Source organism: Rattus norvegicus, chromosome 13, assembly GCF_021556685.1.
Source record: "Rattus norvegicus strain SHRSP/BbbUtx chromosome 13, alternate assembly SHRSP_T2T, whole genome shotgun sequence".
In the NCBI taxonomy this organism is placed as follows: Eukaryota; Metazoa; Chordata; class Mammalia; order Rodentia; family Muridae; genus Rattus; species Rattus norvegicus.
This window is the reverse complement of record NC_141546.1, coordinates 89,139,474-89,162,705: the sequence shown is the minus strand read 5'-3', so window position 1 is coordinate 89,162,705 and position 23,232 is coordinate 89,139,474. Positions and strand designations below refer to the sequence as shown.

Sequence of the window (23,232 nt, the reverse complement as noted above, 5' to 3'; positions counted from 1 at the left end):
ATGTGCTTTACTCTGCTTCAGTGGATGGACAGCTTTCAACAAAATGAAGCTTAAATGTAAAAAAATCCCAATTAGTGGATGAGATCAAAGTTGACTATATGGGTTATGGTCCTTATTTCAGTGATCCCAAGGTCATCAAGATCCTAAATCATACATCCTCCTGTGTCTTGAAATCTGTTTTCCTCTTAACTTTAATTTAGCCGATCGTATGTATAATTTTCTTTAAATTCTTGACCATAGTCCTTGTTGCCGTCCTATTTCATCTTATGTCATCAAATATTCTAAACTGGAGCCACCACACCATCTGATTATTGTCTTTACATTCTATAATAATCATATTTTGAAATAGACCCACTTCATTCACATTTAATAGAAGAGTCGGAAAGTCTATTTCTGTTTTTAGAAGCAAAGAATTTATTTGAGTTTCCTATAGAACAGCACTGTTTTTCTCTCTGGAAGATTTAATATGGGATCCAAGGAAACAATTGGGTGAGGGAATTTTATTGTTCTGTTGGCTATGGAAAATCTCCATGTCTATCTTCTTCCTGTGTGGCAACCTAGGGAAGCTGGTATTGTTGAAATGTTTTATTTTTATTTAAAACAGAACAAAATCCCCCAAAACAAGCGGCAACAGCAAAACCAGCGGTCAGGGTCAGTCTGACTTATCCAGATTACCATAACACAACTTTTCAAACAAGCTATTCTGCCTTTCTCTGTCAGGTCAAAGAACAGAGGCTTGCTTAAAACCAAAATGAACATGCCAATGTTTGCAGCGACCTCTGCCAATCACGGCCTTTGTTTTTTCTATTGTCTTTTTTTCCCCGATAATATAATGAATACCAGCTCGAAGTAACTCTGACCTGACATTCTGGCATCCACAAAACATTACTAAGAAGCCTTAGAAAGGGCTAGGGTGAGAAAGTATAGATAAATCTCAAGAGAAAAACTGTCTTGACTTTAGTAGCCTTAAGATGCTACCAAGAGTTACCACCTTATGTTTTGAAGAAAGCTTAATGACATCAGATAACATAAAGAGAAATATGCCAAGTCAAAGAGCAATAGAGAAGTGTACACAGAGTCCTATGGATCAGTTAGGGAAAATAATTCCCTCATTTCCATTTTAGGGCTGGGGGGGGGTGTGAGGGAGAAATAAAAAAAGCTTGAATGTTCTACGGAGCCCGGTCTGGTCTGACTTCACCACCTGCTGCTCTCTATTTAACTTCATTTCTAACACTTGGATTCCACTCACCATGAATTCTGGATAAGGAAGCTTATAGCACAGTCTGAAAGTGTGGTAATTTTCAGACACTTGTTTACTCTAGTTAAAATCTGCATTTTAGGGGGCTGGAGAGAGATCCCTGAGTGGTCTGCTATTCCAGGTGTCCAGGGTTCAATCTCCAACAACCACACGGTGTCTCACAACCATCTATAATAGGATCTGATGCCCTCTTCTGGCACACAGGTATACATACAGATACATAAAATAAACAAATAAATAAATCTTTTAAAAAAAATCCATGTTTTATTCTCTGATCAATGGAATCAATACAACTGTTAAACTAAGTCTCTTTTGGTTTTATTTCTTTTTTGCTATTTTTAGGCTAAGATATATAAACAGTAGTACCTTGGTAATATGATTATAAAGAAGCAATGAGCCCTAATACTCTATGGAGGCACACATAACTGTCACCAACCCAGTGCTATGCTTTCTCCCTGTCTGTGCTAATAAAAAACAAGGAATCCTGTTTCTACAAAAGCATTGGGACTGCTTATCACTGCATATGGTGGGGAAAAAGAAGGTAAATTGGGAGAGAGGCAAGGAGGGAGGTGGAGTGAAGAGAAGAGAGAAACTGAAGTGGGACAAGAGAGGAAAATAAGAGTGGAGAGGAGATGGGGGCAGGGAGTGATGGGAGGAAGCTAGTTTGCACGTGCTGAGGAGCTACGAGTTGCTGGAATCAGAAGTTTTAAATAATCCATTAAATTGACATTCAATAGTACAAACAAATCACTCTATATCTGTTTAGTTCGCATGAGATACACAGGTTGAAGAAAGAGGCAGAATTTGGGTGGACAAACACTCAAGCGGAGGCTGTTAGAATTTTCAGGGCTACAAAACCAGTGAAGAGCAGCTATCCTCTCTGGGGAAGGAGGCAGTGCAGGCTTTAGAGCGCAGAGCAGAGTGAGAGAGTCTGTTTCCAGTGGCTTCACACCACGTGGGAAAAGGTTAGCCCAAGCAGAAGAATCGTTGTCACCTCAGAGAGCAGGAACCAAAGGCTAAAAGCAAAGAGCAACAGAAAGCACACAGCAATCTATCTCGACTGATGTTAGAAATTTTGGAGATCAGACAAGGTGAGACATTAAGGGCTAGAGAGCATGGCATGGAATCCCATGGCACAACATGGCCAAGGAGGAACACGGCTCCCAGCCAATGTTGCAAAGGGGACAGACGAGAAAATAAACAGCAGAGTCACAGGGAAAACAACACAGGGCACTTCACTGAGCAGATGTGCAGCACAACCATGCATAGATCTTGGGATCCACACACCATATGCTTTCCGGGAACCCTCCTCACACCTTCTTTGGGATGCTGGACCAGATCAGTGACTTAAACTCACTTTGGAAAGACCTTGTTGAGTCAGGAGCCAGCTGGGTAGCTGTGGAGACAGGGATTCCACAATACAGTGTGTACTCTGAGAACCCAGGGAAAGCGTCAAGAGAGGGCTGGCCTGTAAATTCAGAGTTTCTCAGTCTGTGGGTCAAGATCCCTTTAGGGGTTGAAAGACCTTTTCACTGGGTCACATAGCAGATATTCTGCCTATCAGATGCTTACATTATGATACATAACAGTAGTAAATTACAGTTATGAATTAGTAACAAAAGCAATTTTTTGGTTGGGATTGCAACAGGAGGAACTGTACTAAGTAGTTGCAGAATAAGGAAGATTGAGAATCATTGCTCAAGTTACAGTAGAAAGACTAAGTCAGAACCGCGGAGAGCTCCAAGTAGTGGCACTCAGGCCTGAGCTATATGATAGGAAGAGCCTTATTTTTTTTCCTCCCTCCTGAAGAGCAGCATGGAAGTCAATTCCCAGAGGAGGCATGGGCAGAGGCAAGTGAATCTACTAGGGACAGAAGTGTAGGAGCAATGCAGTCTCCCATAGGCCCAGAACTGAAAGAAGGCAGCATCAAGGGACCACAGCAGAAAAGATAAAAGTAACTTTGCCCAGTCTCTAGACACAAAAAGAACATCTACAATTCCTGCTTCTCAAGCTACCAGGCACGGCCTCTCTTATGGAGACTGTAATAGACAATAGCCCACCCACATGCACTCCTGCAATTCTATATAAACTCAGCGATGCACAAAGAAGACATGACAGTAGGAAGTCGAGAAGAAGGGTTTCAATGTGAGGAGTGAGGAGGAGACAGGGCAACAGGAGATAAGGACGAAAGGAAGACAAGGAAAGAGAGAGGCAGGGTTGGAGGGAGAGGGAGACAGCAAAGAAACTGAAGTGGAGAGACATGATGAAATTTATATCCACGTATACAGTGGTCAAGAACTTTTTCAAAAGCAACAAGAACTGATGACAGTAGAGGGCGCCGACCAAAAATCAATGAGAAATCAAAAACAGGAGGAATCTGAGGTGTTCACAGCAGGTGGTGTGTGTCCATGGTGAACCGGATGACATCATCATAACCTTAGTCCTGAGCATACATGCACTCTGGCCTGATCAGGCTCTAGTAACACACAGATCAATGACACTGCCTCGACTCACATTTGAAACTATTTTAGTTTCACTAAGCACACAAGGTTTTTTACCTTGTATAGATATATGACATTTCACCACAGAACACAAAGATACCTTTTTACTTCCTACCTCCCTTCTTCAGCATATAAGTGTCAAATGAATGCATCTTTGGTCTGCGTTGTGTTAGAATATTCCACTTTTTGAATTGGTAATTGATTTGCTGATAGGTTTCACAAAACCTCATACCAGGAATTTTGGCTGGGAGCTAGGACAAAATTTCTAACAGTGACCCTAAATGACCTTCCTTCATTTTATGCTATATATAATGAAGTGCCACTCCCGGCGTTGATTATAAATGAAAATATTAGTCAATTCTGAAAAATGTTGAAGATGCTCTTTGTCTTGAAATAGCAAATATTTAACCAGAATTTAATTCCTTATGTAAAAAATGTAATAATAACTATCTCATTAGTATACAAATTTACTTTAGTGTTTAATGGTAAGAAATCAATGTACACCAAAAATTGCCTTGATAAACTTCTTTGTAATTTTTTACCAATACATGCTAGAAATGTATATTTATTTTCTATACCGATGCATCCAGGGTCACAAGCAAAAAGAGACTGGTCAAGAGGTAGTTAAGAAGAAGCTTTGACCTTGAGTCATGACAAGGACTTGCCCCAAACCACAGGGCCTTGTTGCTGGCAGAGAAAACAAACACCAGCACAGGAGGCCAAATAAAACAAAGGTTCCATTTCAGTACAAGGTGCCAACTCAAAGACCCAGAAAAGAAAGCTCAGTGGCAAAGATATCTGCATTCAGCCATGGAGTGAAACCCTGGAGTGACAGCAACCCCGTTTCTTTCATGTTTTGTTTTTCTAGTTTTTGTTTACGCTATTTAAACTATTTCAGCTTTTTTTTTTCCTCTTGCCTTACATCTTCCCTTTTGGTCTTGATTCCTCTATTCCCTGCTCCAGGACCTGTGGCTCTCTTTTCTTTCTTCCAGTCTTGCCTTCCTCTTGCACTCCCTCCCTCTCTTGCCCCTGCCCCACCCAGCATTAGCATAGGAAATTGGCTGGTTGAGGCTCCTGATCTCCCTATCAAAACCTCTCAAATATGGAGACCTCAGATATAAACTACCCACCTAGCATTTACTGGTTGTGTTGGGTTTGTTTTGGTTTGGTTTTTCATGTTCCATTCTTTCTTCCCCATTCTCCTTTCCCTCTTCTACCATTTTACTCTCTTGTGTTTGGTCTTCAACTTAGCAGCCATTCTTCATTCCACCTCGGTCCTCTCCTCTCTCCTTTATTAGATCTTATGCCATCTAAAGTTCTTTATTTTCACTAGTGTGGGTTGCTCGTATTTCCTTTCCTTTGTTTTCTCTGCCATGGTTAACTTAGTCTTCTTTTTGTTTCTTTCTTTGATGCTCTGATAGGAACAGCTAGTTTCCCTCTGCTTAGTTTCTTTCTGTATCTCCCCTTAGGTAAGTCATTCAGACACGTCTTACAGTGCTCTGTCCTTGCTTTCTAAAGTTACTGCAGTCTGTGTGTGGGGTGGAAGACTGATTGTTTTTAATTGGCTACCATTCTGTCTTTGCACTGCCCTTATCCACCATCTTCTTGTTGGCTTTCCTTCTACGCTCCTCCCAACAGTTACCTAGCAACAGTCTGGTAGGGCTGCTTTGCTTTAAAAGAGGTTGCTTACCCCCTCCTTGCTCTCTCTGTCCTTTCTGTCCCTGACTGTCTTCTCTCCCTGACCCCTTTCTCCCTCTTTACCTTCACCCCTCTCTCTCTCCACCTGTTCCTGGGCTGCCTCCCCTACCCCAGCTTTCCTTCCTTTCTCTCTGTCTCTCTCTCTGTCTCTCTCTCTGTCTCTCTCTCTGTCTCTCTCTCTCTGTCTCTCTCTCTCTCTCTCTCTCTCTCTCTCTCTCTCTCTCTCTCTCCTCCCTCCTCAACTCCCCTTCCTATGACCAAATAGACTCTAAACTCTATTCTATACTATACCTACCTGTCTTCTGGCTGGTACCTCGGGGGAAGGGATGCTTCAGCATGGGCTCACAAAGGCATTCCTCCCATCTCGCCATACCATGCTCTACAAAGCATATCCTTGGCCTTTTTTATAGAACAGAAGAATTCTTCTACTCCAAGAGTGCTTCTGGGCAGCATGTCTAAGTCCCTGGGCTGAGTGTCAAGCTACTAAGTGACAACCATAGTCTATTGGTGAGAAACTATACCTCAACTTTACCAAAACCTAGTTCTACTTGGGTACTACAAATATTTAAATGGAATAATATAGATTTCTGAAAAAAATCAGCCAACGGCCTGGTCCCTAGTTTCAACACAGAAAACATAAGAAATATGATGTCAGGGTAGCATGACTTCTCCAAAAGTAAACCGTGACACAGTAACAGATTTCAGGAAGAATGATATATGTGAAATTGCAGGCAAAGAATTCAAAAGTTCAAAGAATTCATGACATTCAATGAGATCAAAGAGGACGTGAATAAACCGGACTAATTCAAAGAAAGTACAAACTGCTTAATAAGAAATAAGGCAAAAAATGGAATGTAAAAAGTTAATTCAATAACTGGGAGTGCTATAAAAAAAAAGGTCAAATCAAATTTTGAGAGAAAAAAAAGGGCTGGAGAGATGGCTCATTGTTTAAGAACACTGACTGCTCTTCCAGAGGTCTTGAGTTTAATTCCCAGCAACCACATGGTGGCTCATGACCATCTGTAATGGGATCCGATGTCCTCTTCTGGCATGTCTGAAGACACAGACAGTATATGCATATAAAATAAATAAATAATTAAATAATTTAAAACTCAAACAACAATGAAATACTCAAAACACCGTGGTAAACTTCACCAGTTGAGTAGACCAAGTAGAAGACAGGATGTGGAAACTTGAAGATAAGGAACCCTTATCCTCATGGTGTCCCTATGGAGAACTCAGGGAATGTTTTAAAGAAATAAATACATAAATAAGAACTTTAAAGTTGCAGCTTTAAATATTCTATTATTATTAATTAATGTCTTCTACCAAAATGAACTAGTTTGTAATATTTGGCTATTGTTACCAGCATCTCTTTAGACAGACAAAAGGTGGAAACTATCAACATTGTAAGTAAATGAGTCAAAAAAAATTATAATCCCCAGCTCTCTGCAATTATTCTAAATCCTTTGCTGTCTGTGAGAAAGACACAGTCTGCCATTATTAACATGGCTCCAACACGACCTCCAGGTCCAATTTCTGCAAATTTAATTCCCATTCTCATGTCTAAGAAGGCAGTCCTGAACATTGACAGAGATGAGCAGGAAGCACGAGGGACTATGGGATGCAGGTAAGAATGAACTATGTTCACCTCTCTGAAACTTTCAAGCAGCAGCACACAGGAGGGGCCTGCTTTTGGTGTTGACTGATTTACTGTGGTTTAAATGAGCTTCAAGGAAATCTTCACTCACTGTTTTATTCTCGAAAGTCGTCCCTTAATCCTCTCTGCCTATCTAAACTAAATAAATTCTTCAAGGCCCACTTCAGTTTCCATCTCATCCATGCAGCCTTTATCCCTGCGAGACGCACACTCCGTTCGCCTCCTGACCACCCACAGTGCTTAGCGACTTCAGTATGTTCCAGGTACCCTGAAGATAGACCCAAGTTTAGGACATGACTTAGGAACGGTCTGTAGAAACCTCTGCGCCCTCTCTAGCATTTTGAGAGTTACAGCTGTTGCACATGATTTGTGAAATGTCTGCTGTAGTTCAGGCTGGTCTCAAGCTTCCTAGGTAGCTAAAGATACCTAAAATCCCAGCTCCTCCTGCAGCTACCTCCAAGCGCTGGGTTCACAGAGGTGAGCCACCTCTCTGATTGATGTATATATTATTTCCCTCTGCTCTACTTCCTGATAAAAGGAGAGACTCTGCTCTCTTCAGGTCAAAGTTCAAAAAGATGCAATTGGGAAATTTATACTGTCAACTATTAGCAGACAAGTTCACCAGTGAGACTAAGCACAGATCCTAGCCTGGTGTTTTCTGCAACATCTACTGCCCTCTAAATCGGTGGAGGAAAAAAAGAAATTTCTCATCACCTGCCACAAAAACCTAGCCTGAAGGCTGTATTGTATACTCTCTTTTTAATCCTTATGGCTGCTCTGTAAGGATAAAAATAATATACTAGCCATTAAAATTCAATGTCTTTCTGTTATATATCTAGTCTGCCACAGTAATAATACCATATACACTACTGTGGTTATAAACCAAAAGAATTATCCTTGAGCATGATTAAAGGCTATATAAGTAAGGTGCATTATTATCAAATGGAATTTACCCAATGTAAAATGTAGCAAGGTTAACGATCATTAGCTAATTGTGCTTTCTTTTTTATTACACTGCTGATTTCTCATTTTAGCCATTTGCTTAGAAGTATATAAACATTTTTCGGCCTAAAGAAAACAAAAGCTAGAGTTATTATTGTTTAATCTGTTGAATTGATTGGGTATGCTGTACACATAGCTATAGGAACAGCATATTCAAAAAAAATAATAAATCTTTCAACATCTAAAACAAATCCAGATTCCACGAAACCTATGTTTGTCTAATTATAGCTTTGTATTTTGATGTGGTTTCCTATGTAAATACATTCTAAGGCCTGCAGCTGGAACGTAGAATATTAAAACCACATGTTAAACGTTATAAAGGACACAGTCTGGAGCAATGGCTGAGCAGCCAGGACTGCCTGCCGCTTTTGCAAAGGACCAGAGATCAGTTCTCGGCACCCTCTTTGGGTCACTCCCAATTGCCCCAAGGGATCAGGGACCCTCTTCTTGCTTCTGTGGAACTTAGACACACTCAAAGCATAGACTACACACACACACACACACACACACACACACACACACACACACACACACACACTAAATAAATGCCCTTTTCTATACTTTTCATAGTTATATTAGTGTTAGGCAGCTCAGAAACAAAGTACACACATCTGCCAAATTCCCTGTGCCATAGGAAGTAACATTTTAAAGGCAACTGCCATTTGGGGCGGCAGTGCCCAGAGGTTCTGTGATAGGCACTCCCCCATGGGTCAGCGGGTGCAGGGGTTCTTTGCCCATTGTTACTATGTCATTCTTAAATGAAAATCTCAGTTTAGGAGGCAATGCACGACGCCTGGACATAGTAGAACACCAACTACCTAAGCCCTTAGCACAACTGTACTAAATGTGAATTTTAACAAATTCACTCACTGTCTCTCCTTACCATAAGCCAATTTTTTTTTCTGCTTATTTTTTCTCTAACCACCTTTTCCAAAGGCTGAAATATATCTTATAAAGAATATATTTAACCTTCCTAAATAGTTTCCCCCCCTAACCCTGGGAAGAACATTTCAGTAAGACAAAGAGAAGAAATCTTTGGTAAGTTTTGTCATAATAAGTGGTCATTCACGTATCACCCGATGTGTAGAAAAATCACACAGATTTCTTTAGCACAGAGTCTGCCCTCTGTGTGCACACTTACATCGTGGGCAGCACGTTCCCTTACACTCTGCCTAGGACTAGACACTACCTGCTGCAGGCAAACCAGACAGAGGCTATTTAGGTGTTGTTGGGTAAATAAAAAACACACCATCTAACCATAACCACAGTGGCTGTCTGCCACTCTTCATTAATCAAATGCCACAAATCACCTTTCTTGGTTCTGCTTACAGAAGTTTATGTATCTACGGCAGCCATCAATCAGACACATTTTTATTTAACTAAGAAAATGTCACATTGTATGGCACCATAGCCTATGAATTTCTCAAAATCTGTTCGTATGTGTGAAAAAGGGTTTTTTCCTCCAAAAGTACTTCCAAATACAATTATATAAGTCTAATTACAGTTCATTAAATATTTGACATAAAGAATAAACACTTGTTTTAAAATTTATCATTTGAGACTCCATATATATTGAAAGAAGATATTTCACAACCATATTTATCATTTAATTGTAAAGGACAAATACTCTGGAGGAAAATGGCTGGAGATTGAACTGGGTTGTGCCCTTAGTAAGCTGGGAATATCATGGAAGGTTTTCTCATGCAGTGCTTCTCTGTACTGTGGGCCAATGTCTATCCACCTCATGAGTGTGTGTATGTGCGTGTGCGTGTGCGTGTGCGTGTGCGTGTGTGTGTGTGTGTGTGTGTGTGTGTGTTGGGGGCTGTTAAATGAGATAAGAGAAGTTCTAAGAGTAGTAAGGATGCATGGCAAATTGCTGGCCCAATGTAACTTATGGTTTCTGTGTCCACTGCTGTCTAGCAGCTATTTCCCATGTTTCCCAAAATAATAGATATATTCTCCTGATTTCACTGGACATACAATTGACTAGAAGCTTCTGTTTGACACACTTTATTTCAATTACCAAAGCTTTTTGAATAAAATTCTTTCAGGTTACTGATCTCAAACTCTGAATTTAATCTTTATTCAATGATAAAGACCATGAGGTGACAGGGTCATGGCCTATATTCATATCGCCACCAACACAGAAGGGAAGAAAGCAGTCTAAATGCTTCCTGGCTCTAAAATACTCTTTAAAACTGGGCCAGAGTCTAAGCAGCTCAGACACAAACACCAAATGAGCTATTTCTAGTTTTGCTTCTATTTCTTAACAGATAGGTTTGTTATTCTTTTGGGTTCGATGAATATGCAGTTTCGAAGGCATCCACGCTCATTTACCTATTAGCAACTCTGTCAGGCTGTCATCTGATCAAGTCCTCTCACCTCTGCTGCTAACTTCCTGACGCATAATACTTCAAAATAAAAAGTAAAGAGGGCAGCGAGAATAAAGATGAATACGTGTTTCATGAGTGAAATACAAATTGTTGTCTCTTCAGGGACTTTTTTGGAACAAAAAGAATATAGAAACACAACATAAGAAACACTGTTCTATCCAGAGTATCACCCTCCTTCTCAATATGCCGGAAGGCAGTGTACTTAGCAGAGGAACGTTCTAAAATCATACTGGAAACATCTCTCCTACAACATTGGAAATACCCCAGGGACACTGTTAAACAACAACGCTTTCACCATGACCTTCTTTGTAAGAAGACAGATCACAGGAAAATCTTTTTGTGATTTTTTTTAAAATATTTAAAGCAAAGCAGAACTTCCATTTTCCGTTGTATATACTAACAATTTCTTGAAATACCTCCATAAAAGCATTGGTGTTAAAAGCTATTCATTTTCCTGGGAATGGATCATGAGACAGCAAAATGTGTGCCCATATCACTAGGATATGTTTTCCATAAAAGAGAATGTCCATAAACACATCCCTGAGAATATACTTTCCTAAACAAAATTCAGAATTTCTCAGGGAATTAGAAGAAAGGCATTTTTCTTCCAAATGCATTCGAATGAAATAAAATTAGGTTTTATTTTTCTCCCTATAATATATCTCTTTGCAGCAGATTTTCCAGCACAAAAGAAAAAGAATTTTTATCTCCCTAAAAAACAGACTTGAACTCAGTTCTAATACTAGGCCAAATTGACACTGCAAAGCTCATCAGGGGACACAAGGGGGGTGGGGGCGGAGGTTGGGGGGAGTTTACAAAACCTCTTGGTGACAGAATGAGGTAATCCTGCTGGACTGGTATTAAACACAGATGCAGTGCTTGTATGGAAAGAGGCTATCTCATGCCAACAACTTTAATTTGAGGATTTGAGGAGATATAAATTGTACTTCAGTAAGCCAAAAACTGAGTACTATATCAAATACAGAAGTCCTACAATGCCAGCCAACACACAGGCTATCTTTCTCATCTGAATTCATTTAATGAAGCTTCTGGTATTGGGAGATGCAAAGGGAAAGACTCGTTTAGCTGAGTATTCAGTCCCCACAGAAGAGACTTCCCACCCTACAGTCAAGTGAATGTTTGCCTGTGCACCTCTCTCCAGATTCTGCCCTTTCTGCCCCGATGTTGTAGAAACAAAATTTCTATATCTGGCCATGAAAAGGTCGATGAGAAGAGGTAAGAAGGCCCAGCCTGAGAGTGCTCTATACAACTGTATCATGTGAGGAGTCGTTAACTATGTCTCTCTCTTAGAGAAAATGTGGATCCTTCCATTACCTTAGTATCCCCTTGGTGGGTTGGGGATTTAGCTCAGTGGTAGAGCCCTTGCCTAGGAAGTGCAAGGCCCTGGGTTTGGTCCCCAGCTCTGGGGAAAAAAAAAAGTATCCCCTTGGACTGATTATTGTCACAAATGCTTTTTTATATTTCAATCTCTATTAAGAATAGTCGGGAATACTTATAAGCCTTTCTCCCTTAATCAACTAACCAGTTAATTTATTAAATAATTTTGATAATTGGTAAAGCTGAAGGTAGGTCATGTTTACTAGTATTGATTGATGCCTACCAGAAGCTTCTAGAGTGCAATATAATAGTCTCAGAAATCGAGTAAAAGATCAACATTTGTCTAGGTTCATATCCTTACAAAATGCCTAGTACTAGTCTGTCCATCCAGGTTGCTGCTATGGATTGTGGGAGTTAATCTATCCTGTTCTAACACCTCCATCCCTGGATGGATTTGTTGATGACCAATGTGGAGGTGTGGTCTGTTCTGAAATATTAACAGAAGCAATGCAGTTCCATGTACCTTGTTGCAACTTCCTGGTCAGATGCAGAAAGTCTAGGCTCCATTGGCTGTCACGGGTTTGGAGACTGGGAGAGAGGAGTACTAGGACATGGCCTCATTTCTTCCCACTAAGACTGACCTCTTCCACAGTGTTGTGCCTCCCACCTCACACAAAGTTATAAAATGCAGGTATTTCTCCATTGCATTTCTAATGTCTCCAGTTCACTACTGTGAAGTGTTGCCAATCTTGTTGAACGGCATCCTGGAGACTAAATTTAGAGTGTCATTTCATCGCCAAGGCCAATGGATCTACCCATTCAAAATGTTCAGAAATGTGTTTCTTCAGACACCCTGCTTCCTTTCTTTTTCTGATTCCTGTCACAGGTTAGATCAAAGGATCTTTCAAGTACAGTATAAAGAGGTAGCTAGGTTTTAATGGCACCCATTTAAGCGATGATGGCAAAAGTATATTCCTTGCTGGTCTCTTTCCATGGATATTAACCCTCAGATGAACTCAATCAAGGAAAAGAACAATAACAAATAAACAATGGGAGAGAGTAGGAAATGTGTACCAATGAAAAATAGTCAGGGTGTAATCTCTGGACAGTTTCACCTGTTCTTCCTGGGTCAATCTTACTTAACAACACATTCTAAATTTCCAGCCCTACCTTGCTATCTGTCGAAGGTCCAAGGAGACACACCAATCATAAACCATTTCGGGCTGCTCTCCTAATGAAAGTTCAGACTGTGTTGGAAGGCCACTACAATCAGAAAGCAGAGAAATACTCACTTGTTTAGCCTTTGTCTTTGAAATTGTGTCAGAAATAGGTTTCTTTCTTTCCTTCACTGCAGTTTTAGAAAATAATTCTTCAAATTCATGACAGTCTATGGATGGCTCTTCAATCTTTTCCCAAATAAGCGAAGGGCTGGAATCTCTAAAATTAATAAAAATAAAAAATAAAGGGCAAAGTCCTACATCATGATGATCAAAAACAAAGAGGACACAGAGAAGGAAGAGAGAGGGGGCACTGAAAGAACATAAGGAGGAAAGAATGTGTTACCAGCTTGATGAAAAGCTAAAATGTCATCTATGTGAATAAGACATGAATACTGACAACTTCCTGATACTCCTCATTATAAAGTCACCCCTATGAAAACATCAAAGCAAGCGCCTCTCAGCATGGGCTAGAGCAGCAAGGAAGGCTTGATTACCCACATCCTGATTTGACTTAGCCTAATAGATTAACTGAGGGTTAAAGAAAAGTAAATGTCTCCAAGGCGAGGTGAGGTGGTAAACACGTTTAATCCTATCACTGTGAGTTCAAGGCCACCTTAGGCTACACAGTAAGTTCTAGGTCCAGCCAGAGCTCTGTTATAAGATCCAATCTCAAAAAATTAAGTGCTGGATTAATGCATACACACATATACATGTGTATTATGTATGTATGTGTGTATATGCATTATAGGGCTTGAGAAATGGCTCAGAAATTAGACACTCTTCTTGCTCTTCCAGAATAATCTGAGCCCAGTTTCTAGCACCCACGTCAGTCAACTCACAACCACCTGGCTCTCTAGCACCAGCAGATCTAATGGCCTCTTCTAGCCTCCAAGAGCACCTGCACACGTGTGCTGTACATACATACATGCAAAGAAAGATAAATAAAAGTCCTTATAAAAGATAAATGTTTCTAAGACAATGCCCTCTCTCTGAGCATTGCCACCCACCTGGCCACTGTCATTTGCAGTGCCCCTAAAAGAAAAGTAAAAGCCATTTATAAAGAGTGCAGGAATGAAGGAGAGCATATCCTGTACCTGGAGAGATTGGGTTTGACTACAGCTTAGAATGATATGTCAAGGGCTGGGGACAGGGTCCACTGGTCTGCTCTTTCAGAGGTCCTGAATTCAATTCCCAGCAGCCAGAGGGTAGCTCACACCCATTTATATTGGGATTTAATGCCCTCTGCTGGCATGCAAGTGTACATGCAGATAGAACACTCATATATGATACAAATCTTAAATACAAAAATACCAAAAAAACACCCAGATCCATCAATGTATATAAATGGTCACACACAAGGAAAACAGTCTAGAATGGGGGGGTTCAGAATATATAGCGTATCCTCTCCTGAAAAGCTTTAGTGAAGAGAAAATCAATACAAAAATTGCAACAGAATCCTGTTCCTAAATGCATGCCCCTTCTTTGAAATACATCAAAGAATTATAATAAAATAGAATTTTAAAAGCCAGAGGCATCTAAAGCGTGTGCTTTTCGCACCTTTATCCCTGTATTTAATGACCAAGCCTTCCAGCTCAGTCTCAGAGACTGGGGAGAAGATGGCATGTAGACAACCTGAACACACTGTGGAAAAGGTGTTACTTGGCAATGGTCATTCCCAACCATGGCTGTGTGACTTGGCCTTGTTTCCCCAGAAGTCCCAGGGCACTCTCAAAGTTAAGGTACTTTATACACGTAGTTTGGAGGTGGCTTTGTGTGGTGTTTTTATCAAGACAGACTCCTAATGCAAGTTTGTGCCTTTTAAAGGTGCAGAGCTCATCCAGGAAAGTTAGAGTCGGTGTTCCCATGGATTCAATATACATTCTTGTCATTGGTTGATAATAAAGACTTAATTAGCAAAAGCAAAGACTGCAAGCTAATTGTGCAACAAATACGCCTGCTTCTGTGCTGCATTTGCGGACAAGCCTTGTTTCAGATCATTTGAGCATATGGGGCAGTCAAGACTTGTAACTACAGGCAAAAACATGTATGCTAAGAAAAATGGACCCCTTTATCTTGAAAACAAAACACTACATATAGATATAATTTAATCTCACACAGATGCAAATATGCCATATTTTTCTACCTTCGATGCTGCCAAGAGAAAAGTCTGCAAGGTTAAATAATCACTTCGGGGAAAACCGATGTTAAAAATCGGTTTTATAGTTGTATTTATAATACATTAAATTTTACTTCCCCACGAAGTTCTACAGTAAGTGTCCCCTGGTGGAAAGAAACTGAAGGTATTAGCTTGCTTTTGGATTACCTTTTACTATGGAGTTGAATTCTTGTCCAATAGAGAGGTTTCATTGGTCGGCAAGGCTCTATTGGCTGCTTCCTAGCCACTCTGTCCTGATTCATCCCTAATCCAAACAAGCCCGTTGGCAATGGAGGAAAAAGAAATCCACACCCTTGAGGTGCAGCTGGTAAAGTGCTACTCCCATCTTGTGAGGAGAGAGGAAGACCTGAGCCAGGTAACTGTGGGGGTGGGGGGATGCCTGCCCCAGGGGGAGGTGGGGCTGGAGGTGGAACCCCCATACCTGGTAGAGGAGGAGGTGGAGGAATGGCAACTCCCGGTAGAGCAGGAGGAGGGGGTATGCCTACTCCAGGTAAAGGAGGGGGAGGAGGTATTCCCATTCCAGGAAGTGGAGGGGGTGGGGGTATTCCCACTCCAGGGAGAGGAGGGGGAGGGGGAGGGGGAGGAGGGGGGATAACCACTCCAGGTAAAGGAGGGGGAGGAGGTATTCCTACTCCAGGAAGTGGAGGGGGTGGGGGTATTCCCACTCCAGGAAGAGGAGGAGGAGGAGGGGGTATTCCTCCTCCTGGGAGAGGAGGTGGGGGAGGTATTCCTCCTCCAGGGAGAGGAGGGGGAGGGGGTATTTCCACTCCAGGGAGAGGAGGGGGAGGGGGTATTCCCATTCCAGGGAGAGGAGGGGGAGAGGGTATTCCCATTCCAGGGAGAGGAGGGGGAGGGGGTATTCCCATTCCAGGAAGAGGAGGTGGGGGAGGTATTCCTACTCCGGGGAGAGGAGGGGGAGGTGGAGGAGGGGGTACTCCTGGTCCAGAGAGAGAAGGAGGTTGTGGAGGGGTTGGCAGCATTTGTGGTCCCTGTAGATTGGTAAGTTGTAGGGCTGGGGCTGTAGGACTGGGCAGAGCAGGCACTGTTATGTCGGAGAGACAGGGAGGTGGGGGAATTGCTGTGCCCAGGCCAGGCATGAAACTGGAGGACTCTGTACAAGGCAGAGGTGGTGCAGGTGGGATATTACAGCTGTTTTCAAAGGAGGAGAAAACAGAATGTTCATGGCTGGTTTCCAACTCAGGATGCAGAGAAGGTTGGGAGGGCTGTCCCTGACTATCAGCCCCAAGGAGAGAAGGAGGTGGCGGTAGTTGTGATGTACTCTGCATGGCTGGTTGGGCATCCAGCTGTACTGATATTCTCCTTGGAGACACAATCAGAGAAATCTCTGAACAGAATTTTGTCTGAGGTCCAGAGGATGAGGTTAGAAGGGCTGACTCTCCACTTTCAGCTGCAGGGGGCCCTGGGAGACCCTCTGGTGGTGCCTTTGGGGGTGGCAGTGTCAGGATTCTATCCTCCTCTGTTGGGGAAGTCTGTATTGATTTTGCCTCAAGAGTCCTTGGAGGATGTGCAACCTTCCCATGCAAACCAAGAGCATCTAGACTGACGTCTGCTGAGGCTGTCAACCCATTCTCAAGTCTGGGTCCCTCCAAGTCCAGGGATGGATATTGCTTTTCTAGCGCAGCTATTTTTGTACGCAGATCCTCAATGGTCTGTTCCAGCTGTTGAATTACAGTTGCCTGCCCTTCAGACTTCACATCGAAAACTTCCTGAGAGACAAGGAGTGTCACAATTAGTAAGATAGTGGAAAAATACAAATATCTAAAAAAAAAAAAAAGCAAACAAACAAACAAACAAAAACCCGGGAAAACTACACAAAGTAACACTTGGATTGCCTCCAGAAAGATTCTGCCACAGAAGATTTTACTTTCAGAGTGCACCCTCTTTTCTACCCTTGGATTTTAAAGTGGTTCAGACATACTCCGATTGGATCCTAAAATCCTTGTCTGTCTCACCTTTATACAGTGCCACTGAGGATAGGCCACTTTGATGGTTAGTTTTAAATGTCAACTTATCACAATCTAGAATCACCTGGGAAAGGAGCATAAAGAGAAAGTCCCTAAATCAGGTTAGCCGGTGGGCAAGTCCGTGGGTGTTTGTCCTGGTTACATTCATTGATGTGGGATAGAAGTACCCGCCCTCACAAGGCCCTTGAACTGTAAATGAGTAAAGAAAGCTAGCAGGGAAGAGAGAAATGAATGGATGCTCTGCTCTTGACTGGGGATGCATCCTGACTAGTGCTTCAAGTTTCTGCCATGAGTTCTCCTTAATGATGGACTGTGACCCAGAATTATAAGACATATTATTTTTCCCTGATGACTTGATTTTGGTAAGAATGTTTTATCACAATAACAGAAATGAAGCTAAAATAGTAGCCAAGAACAGGGAAGAACATTCTACAAGATAAATGTTTGCCTTTCTGACTATGAATTGGTGCTATTAGGACATTCCCCAGAGTCTCTGGGAGTTACATTAGAATTTTAAAGGCAATCACTATTTTTTTTAGAAATGATCAGAGTCTCCAATAAGGATAAGTGATGGCTTATTGACACATAAAGTCACGGGCATACACATTATGAATAGGTCATAATCCTGTTATCACATTTACAATTTTAATATTTTGCTCAAAGCATTTCAAAAGGTGTTCACTGATGGTTCTCCAAATGTTATAAAGACAGACATTTTAAATGAACAAATTTGGAGGGTACATATGATTTGTATAAACATAGGCACACACACACACACACAAACCCCTATATCATAATTTTTCAACAATATCCATACAAAAGACCATAATATTAATATATACAATTGGTTTCATATATTTTCTAAGTAGTCCATGATGAAAAATGTCCCTATTTTATTTATCCTATTTTATTCCCTATTTAACCACTGTACCAATCTCCATGCTATAATTAGAATGTTAACAAACATAAGTAACATAACCATAAGAAAACTCTAACAATGAAACTCATCTCAACAAATCCTTGACCATTCGGCTTTTTCTTTTCATACCAGATTACTCATTGTAGCATCCCCACTTTCCTGGCATGTGGATAAATGAGGCTTCTAAATATTAATCAGAGTTCCTATTTTTTTCCATTAATGGTTATAAAAGGGTTCCTTGAGGAACCAGTGAGATGGCTTAGCAAGTAAAGGCACTCATTACACTATTGGGTTATTACCAAATCCAATGATCTGAGCTTGATTCCCTAGAACCCACATGCTAGAAGGAGGGAATCTACTGCTGACAGTTGTCTTCTGCTTTCCACAAGTACACGTGATGTTCATGTACCCCCATGCACATAAACAAACAAATAAGTGAAAATGTAAATTTTTGATGAATGAAATGCAGTAAAAAAAAAAATTACAGAAGAGATGTACCAAACCCAATTCGTAAATGCTATTAACTAAGCTAACCCATTTTTATCACCAATTTAAATATAGAAAAACTAGAAGAAAATCACTGGACATCTAGAAAAATAAAGTGAGAGAAGAAAAAGATTTTGTGATCATGGCTGCACACTGTAACAGCTATTAGAGTTCTAATAAATATGTATGTCACCACATTTATAGACCATCTACTCAAACACACTCAACGCTAATGATAGTAGGAGTTACAGTAGCAGCAACAGGGAGTATTAGAAGACTTTAAAATTCTTAATTATATAGCCAGTTAGCAAGAGGTTAAAATGAGTCATATTGCACAAGATAACTGGTACCAGACAAAGTCTTCTGGAGGATTTCACTTTGACATGGCTGCAGCCATGTAATAATATCCTGATTATACTTACATAACCCTTATCAGCCTTCCTTTATAGTTTCCCAGCACACTGTAAAAGATGAAGAATATTGGAGTCGTATGTGGAGCTTTATGACTGGGCTCTAATGCTAGGAATGTCCCTGACATTAATATTAGTGTGAAATAAACCAGTTGTGCTCTTGCCTGGATAAAGCCACATTTAACTTCACCAATATACACAACTTTACTTCTGACTCTATTCAAGGGAGTTCATTGTTTTTGCTGCTTCTGAGGACCACAGTTCTGTGAGTAAGTATCTAAGAAATCATGATTCTCAAGCTGTCTGCCTCCTTCAGCGCCACAGCATCCTGGAGCCAGTTCTCATACACTGGGACTGACCTGCTTAGAACAATCTCTTGAGTGGAATCCACTCTAGATAATGGTGCAATTATTGGCTCACCCAACTAAATGCTTCCTTCCTCTGTTTGTAGAAATGGGAAGAAAATGACACTTAAAGATTCCCTTGCAGCTAGGTTTAACCTGTTAGATGATGTCACTGAGTAGAAAACACTAAGGGACATGCCGAGTGTGACAGTGAGGATCTGGATATTTGAAGCATCTCTGTAACAAATGTACAACTTGCATTCTAATTTGTGACTGTCACCCCAAAAGTTTCAGATTTCTGGGTAGATTAAGAACATCCTTTAAACTTTCCAACGTATCTATTAAAACATCTTAACAAGCAGCAACCCAATGTGTTCAACTCGTTCAGCATCAAAGCCTAATTGGTAGAATTGAAACCAAATTTTCCGATTAAGTTGTATGGAGAAAAATGAATTGGGTTCTTTTCCAAAAGAGTAAAATTTAAAAGCTAAATGATCATATCAATTACTTATTTGGGACTGAAGCTGTGATTCAGTAGTAGTTTATTTCCTAGATGCATAAAGTCTTAGATATGAACCATGTAATGACGGGAAGGAGAGAAGAACAGGTTTTTATCATAGAGAAAGCTATATGAATTTTATAATTAAAATTTTTTTTAGTTATGATTCTATGGTATATGATTCAAACAATCAATTTTCACCTTTTTTTTGATGCTAAGAAATACTACAGCTTCTGAGAGATTAGCAATTTCCCTCTCACATTGCATTTGTATTCTATGGCTTAAAATATCATGAAATCACTCATGAACTAAACCTGCTAAATGTTGTATTACATCCTCAGTGAGGTAATTCAGACCCGAGAGGGCGTGCATGGAATGTACTTACCAATAAATGGATATTAGCCAAAATAGTACAGAATACCCAGGATACAGTCCACAGAACTCAAAAAGGTTAACAAGCTGAAGGGCCCAGTGAGGATGCCCCAATCCCATTTGGGAAGAAGAAGAAAGCAATCCTGGAAGGTTGGTGGGGGCACAGAGGAGGAGGGGCCTGGGTGCGAGAGGGAACAGGGAGGGGAAGGGGGAGCATGATCAGGTGTTAGGGGAAGGGGGAGACAGGACTGAAGCCCCGAGGGCCTGTAGAAAGAAGGGAAACAGGCAACCTCAGCGGGCAGGAGGTGGGGGGACCCTCTAGAATGTACTGGAGACTTGAAAGGTGAGAGACTCTCAAGACTCAAAGGGAGGGACTTTGGATTAAGTGCTCTACAGTGGGGGAGGGGGAACTTGTAGAGTCCACCTCCAGTGGAGAGACAGGACATCAAGTGGAGGGATGGGGTTGCCATCCTACAGTCAAAAACTCTGTCTCAGAATTGTTCCTGTCTAAAAGAACTAGAGACAAAAATGGAGAAGAGACCAAGCAAGGGAAAAGAGGTTCGGTGACAGGCCCAAATTGGGATCCAGATCAAGAGGAGGCCCCGGGGCCTAAAATTGTTATTGATGCTGTGGTGAGCTTGTAGACAGGAGCCTAGCTTGGCTGCCCTCTGAGAGGCCCAACAAGCAGCTGAATGAATTGGATGCAGACATTAGCACTCATCCAATTGGACAGAAGGTGGCGACCTCTGTGGTTCAATTAGGGAAAAGCAAGTAGGGCAAACCTGTAGGAGGACCAGCAGTCTCAATCTGCAACCCTGAGGTCTCTCAGACACTTGACCACCAACCAGGCAGCATACACCAGCTGATATGAGGCCCCTAACACATATACGACAGAGGACTGCCTGGTCTGTACTCAGTGAGAGAAGATGCAGGTAACCCTCCAGAGACTTGAAGCCCCAGGGAGTGGGGAGGTCAGGTAAGGTGGGGATGGGGAGGTGGGGACATCCTCTTGGAGTGGGAAGGGGGCAGAAGGAAGAAAGTATGGGATAGGGAGTGGTCAGGGTATGGACTGGAAGGGGAGTGAAGACTGGACTGTAAAAAAAAGATTAAAGAAAAATCATTTTAAAAAATTAAGCTTTTGAAACACATTTCCACATTTTGTGCTTTCCCATTCCTAATGGTAATAAAATGTTAATGCATATTTAAAAGAAAAGAACAGGAAATAGTAAGTGGTGCTTTGTGAGAAAGGGAAAGGACTTAGGGCTGAGCCGAACACTTTAATTAAATTTACTCGTTTACTTTGTTTGTTTGTTTTGTGGTATTAGGTACTGAAGCTAGGACCTCATCCTCGATGTCCCATTAGCCCTTGCTATACTGATTTGTCTTTCATTTTGAGGCAGTTTCCAAGACTGACTTTGAACCTGCATTTCAGACAGTCTTTCAACTTGTAATGCCCGTGTGTCAGCCTTTGGGTAGCTGAGATTACATGGTTGTAACACTAGGCCAACCTAAATATACTCAATGTACTAATACGTATCTCATTCACTTTTCAAAATAATGAGATAAGTAACACACTTAAATAATTTAAAGAGTTAAGAAAATAAAGAACTGATAATATAGAAATATACACATATTTTAAGGTTTAAAGATTTTCAAGTGTATGGCACAGCAAGAAGTACAATTAAGAAATGGTAGAGAAAATGGTGATATAATAAAATTCCAATGATAAATCTATAATATATATCATAACTAGTTGTGTGGTGCCAGGAACGAACAGAGTTAAGGCATTCTTGAAGATGTTAATAATCACATTACAAAGACAGGAGATAAAATCCTGTTAGAGAAGTTTTTCTTACAGGTAAGTTTATAGACAAAGAAAAAGGAAGAAAAGATGGGATGAGAGAGATTTTCCTACTTTTTACATTATTTCCACTTCAGAGGGGGAAAAAAACCCCACAGTTTTCCAGAATTTGCATTTCCTTTTTGACCACATTTAACTCATTCCACAGAATATCAGAAGGTCCAATCTTCTTTTTGTTTTATCGAGGAAGCAGAGTAATTAAGTTCTTCCCATGCCAAAACCTAAGATTTTCAGCTCTCAACTTAGCTGAGTCATCAAAGAATCGTATCTGCCCTTCCTTATCTAGGGTTACCTACCAAGGGCTGGCTGGCTCTTGCAGAGGACTAACTCACAGCACCCATGGCAACAGTGTCTGTTGTATTCTTAGGGACACAGTGTATTGCTTGTCAACAGTAATGTTCATTTCTCCATGGGTTATCTTTTATTTTGAGGAATTTACATGTTAAATATAGGTCATTATCAACAAAAAGGCCTTGCTGTCTTCTGGCCATGTAACCAAACATTCTATGCTCAAGACCCACATGAAGAGAAGATCTGTGGAGCCAAGCCACTGACAAAGCCACAATTTAATCTCTAAGAGACTGCCAGGCACTCTGTGGTCCATGAAGAGTCCTCGAGTTAGGAGCCTGTTCCCTGTGTCCAGTGCCTGGAACGTAAACTCCCATTTCTCAGGCTACAACTCGAAGATGTCTATCCAATTCTCAAAGGACTTGACATTGGAGAAACACACTCTGTTATCTTAGACTTCTTCCCTTTACAGAAATGCTCTCAGCATTTCCAGAATTGTGCAACAGTTTATCCAATGTTCATGGCAACAGCTATAAAAGTTACGTCACTCTTTTAAAAGAAGGGCAAAGTATAGCTTTGACATTTTATGAAGAATCTTTATAATAGTTTTTACTTGTAGACAGATTTAGACAAACCTGTTTGAAACAATATAAAAAGCAATGTAGTTATGTAGTACCGATTTTGAGATTATCTGCATTTACAAATACTGTTTCAAATCCCCAAATAATCAAGAGAAGTAGACATTGCTCTCCTATTTGGCTCAACAATTCTATGCAATCGCATAGCCAAAAGATTTCTTTTCCTGTATAATCTTAAATGTGG

At 40.9% G+C, this 23,232-nt stretch overlaps 1 protein-coding gene across 1 annotated transcript in view; it reads right to left on the bottom strand.

Annotated features, from left to right (window-relative positions):
- Nucleotides 1–23,232, bottom strand: part of Fmn2 (formin 2) — a 311,596-nt gene that overhangs the window by 194,944 nt on the left and 93,420 nt on the right. The window contains 2 exon segments of the mRNA NM_001427798.1: nt 13,143–13,287; nt 15,394–16,973. Of these exon segments, the coding sequence (NP_001414727.1) occupies nt 13,143–13,287; nt 15,394–16,973 (1,725 nt within the window).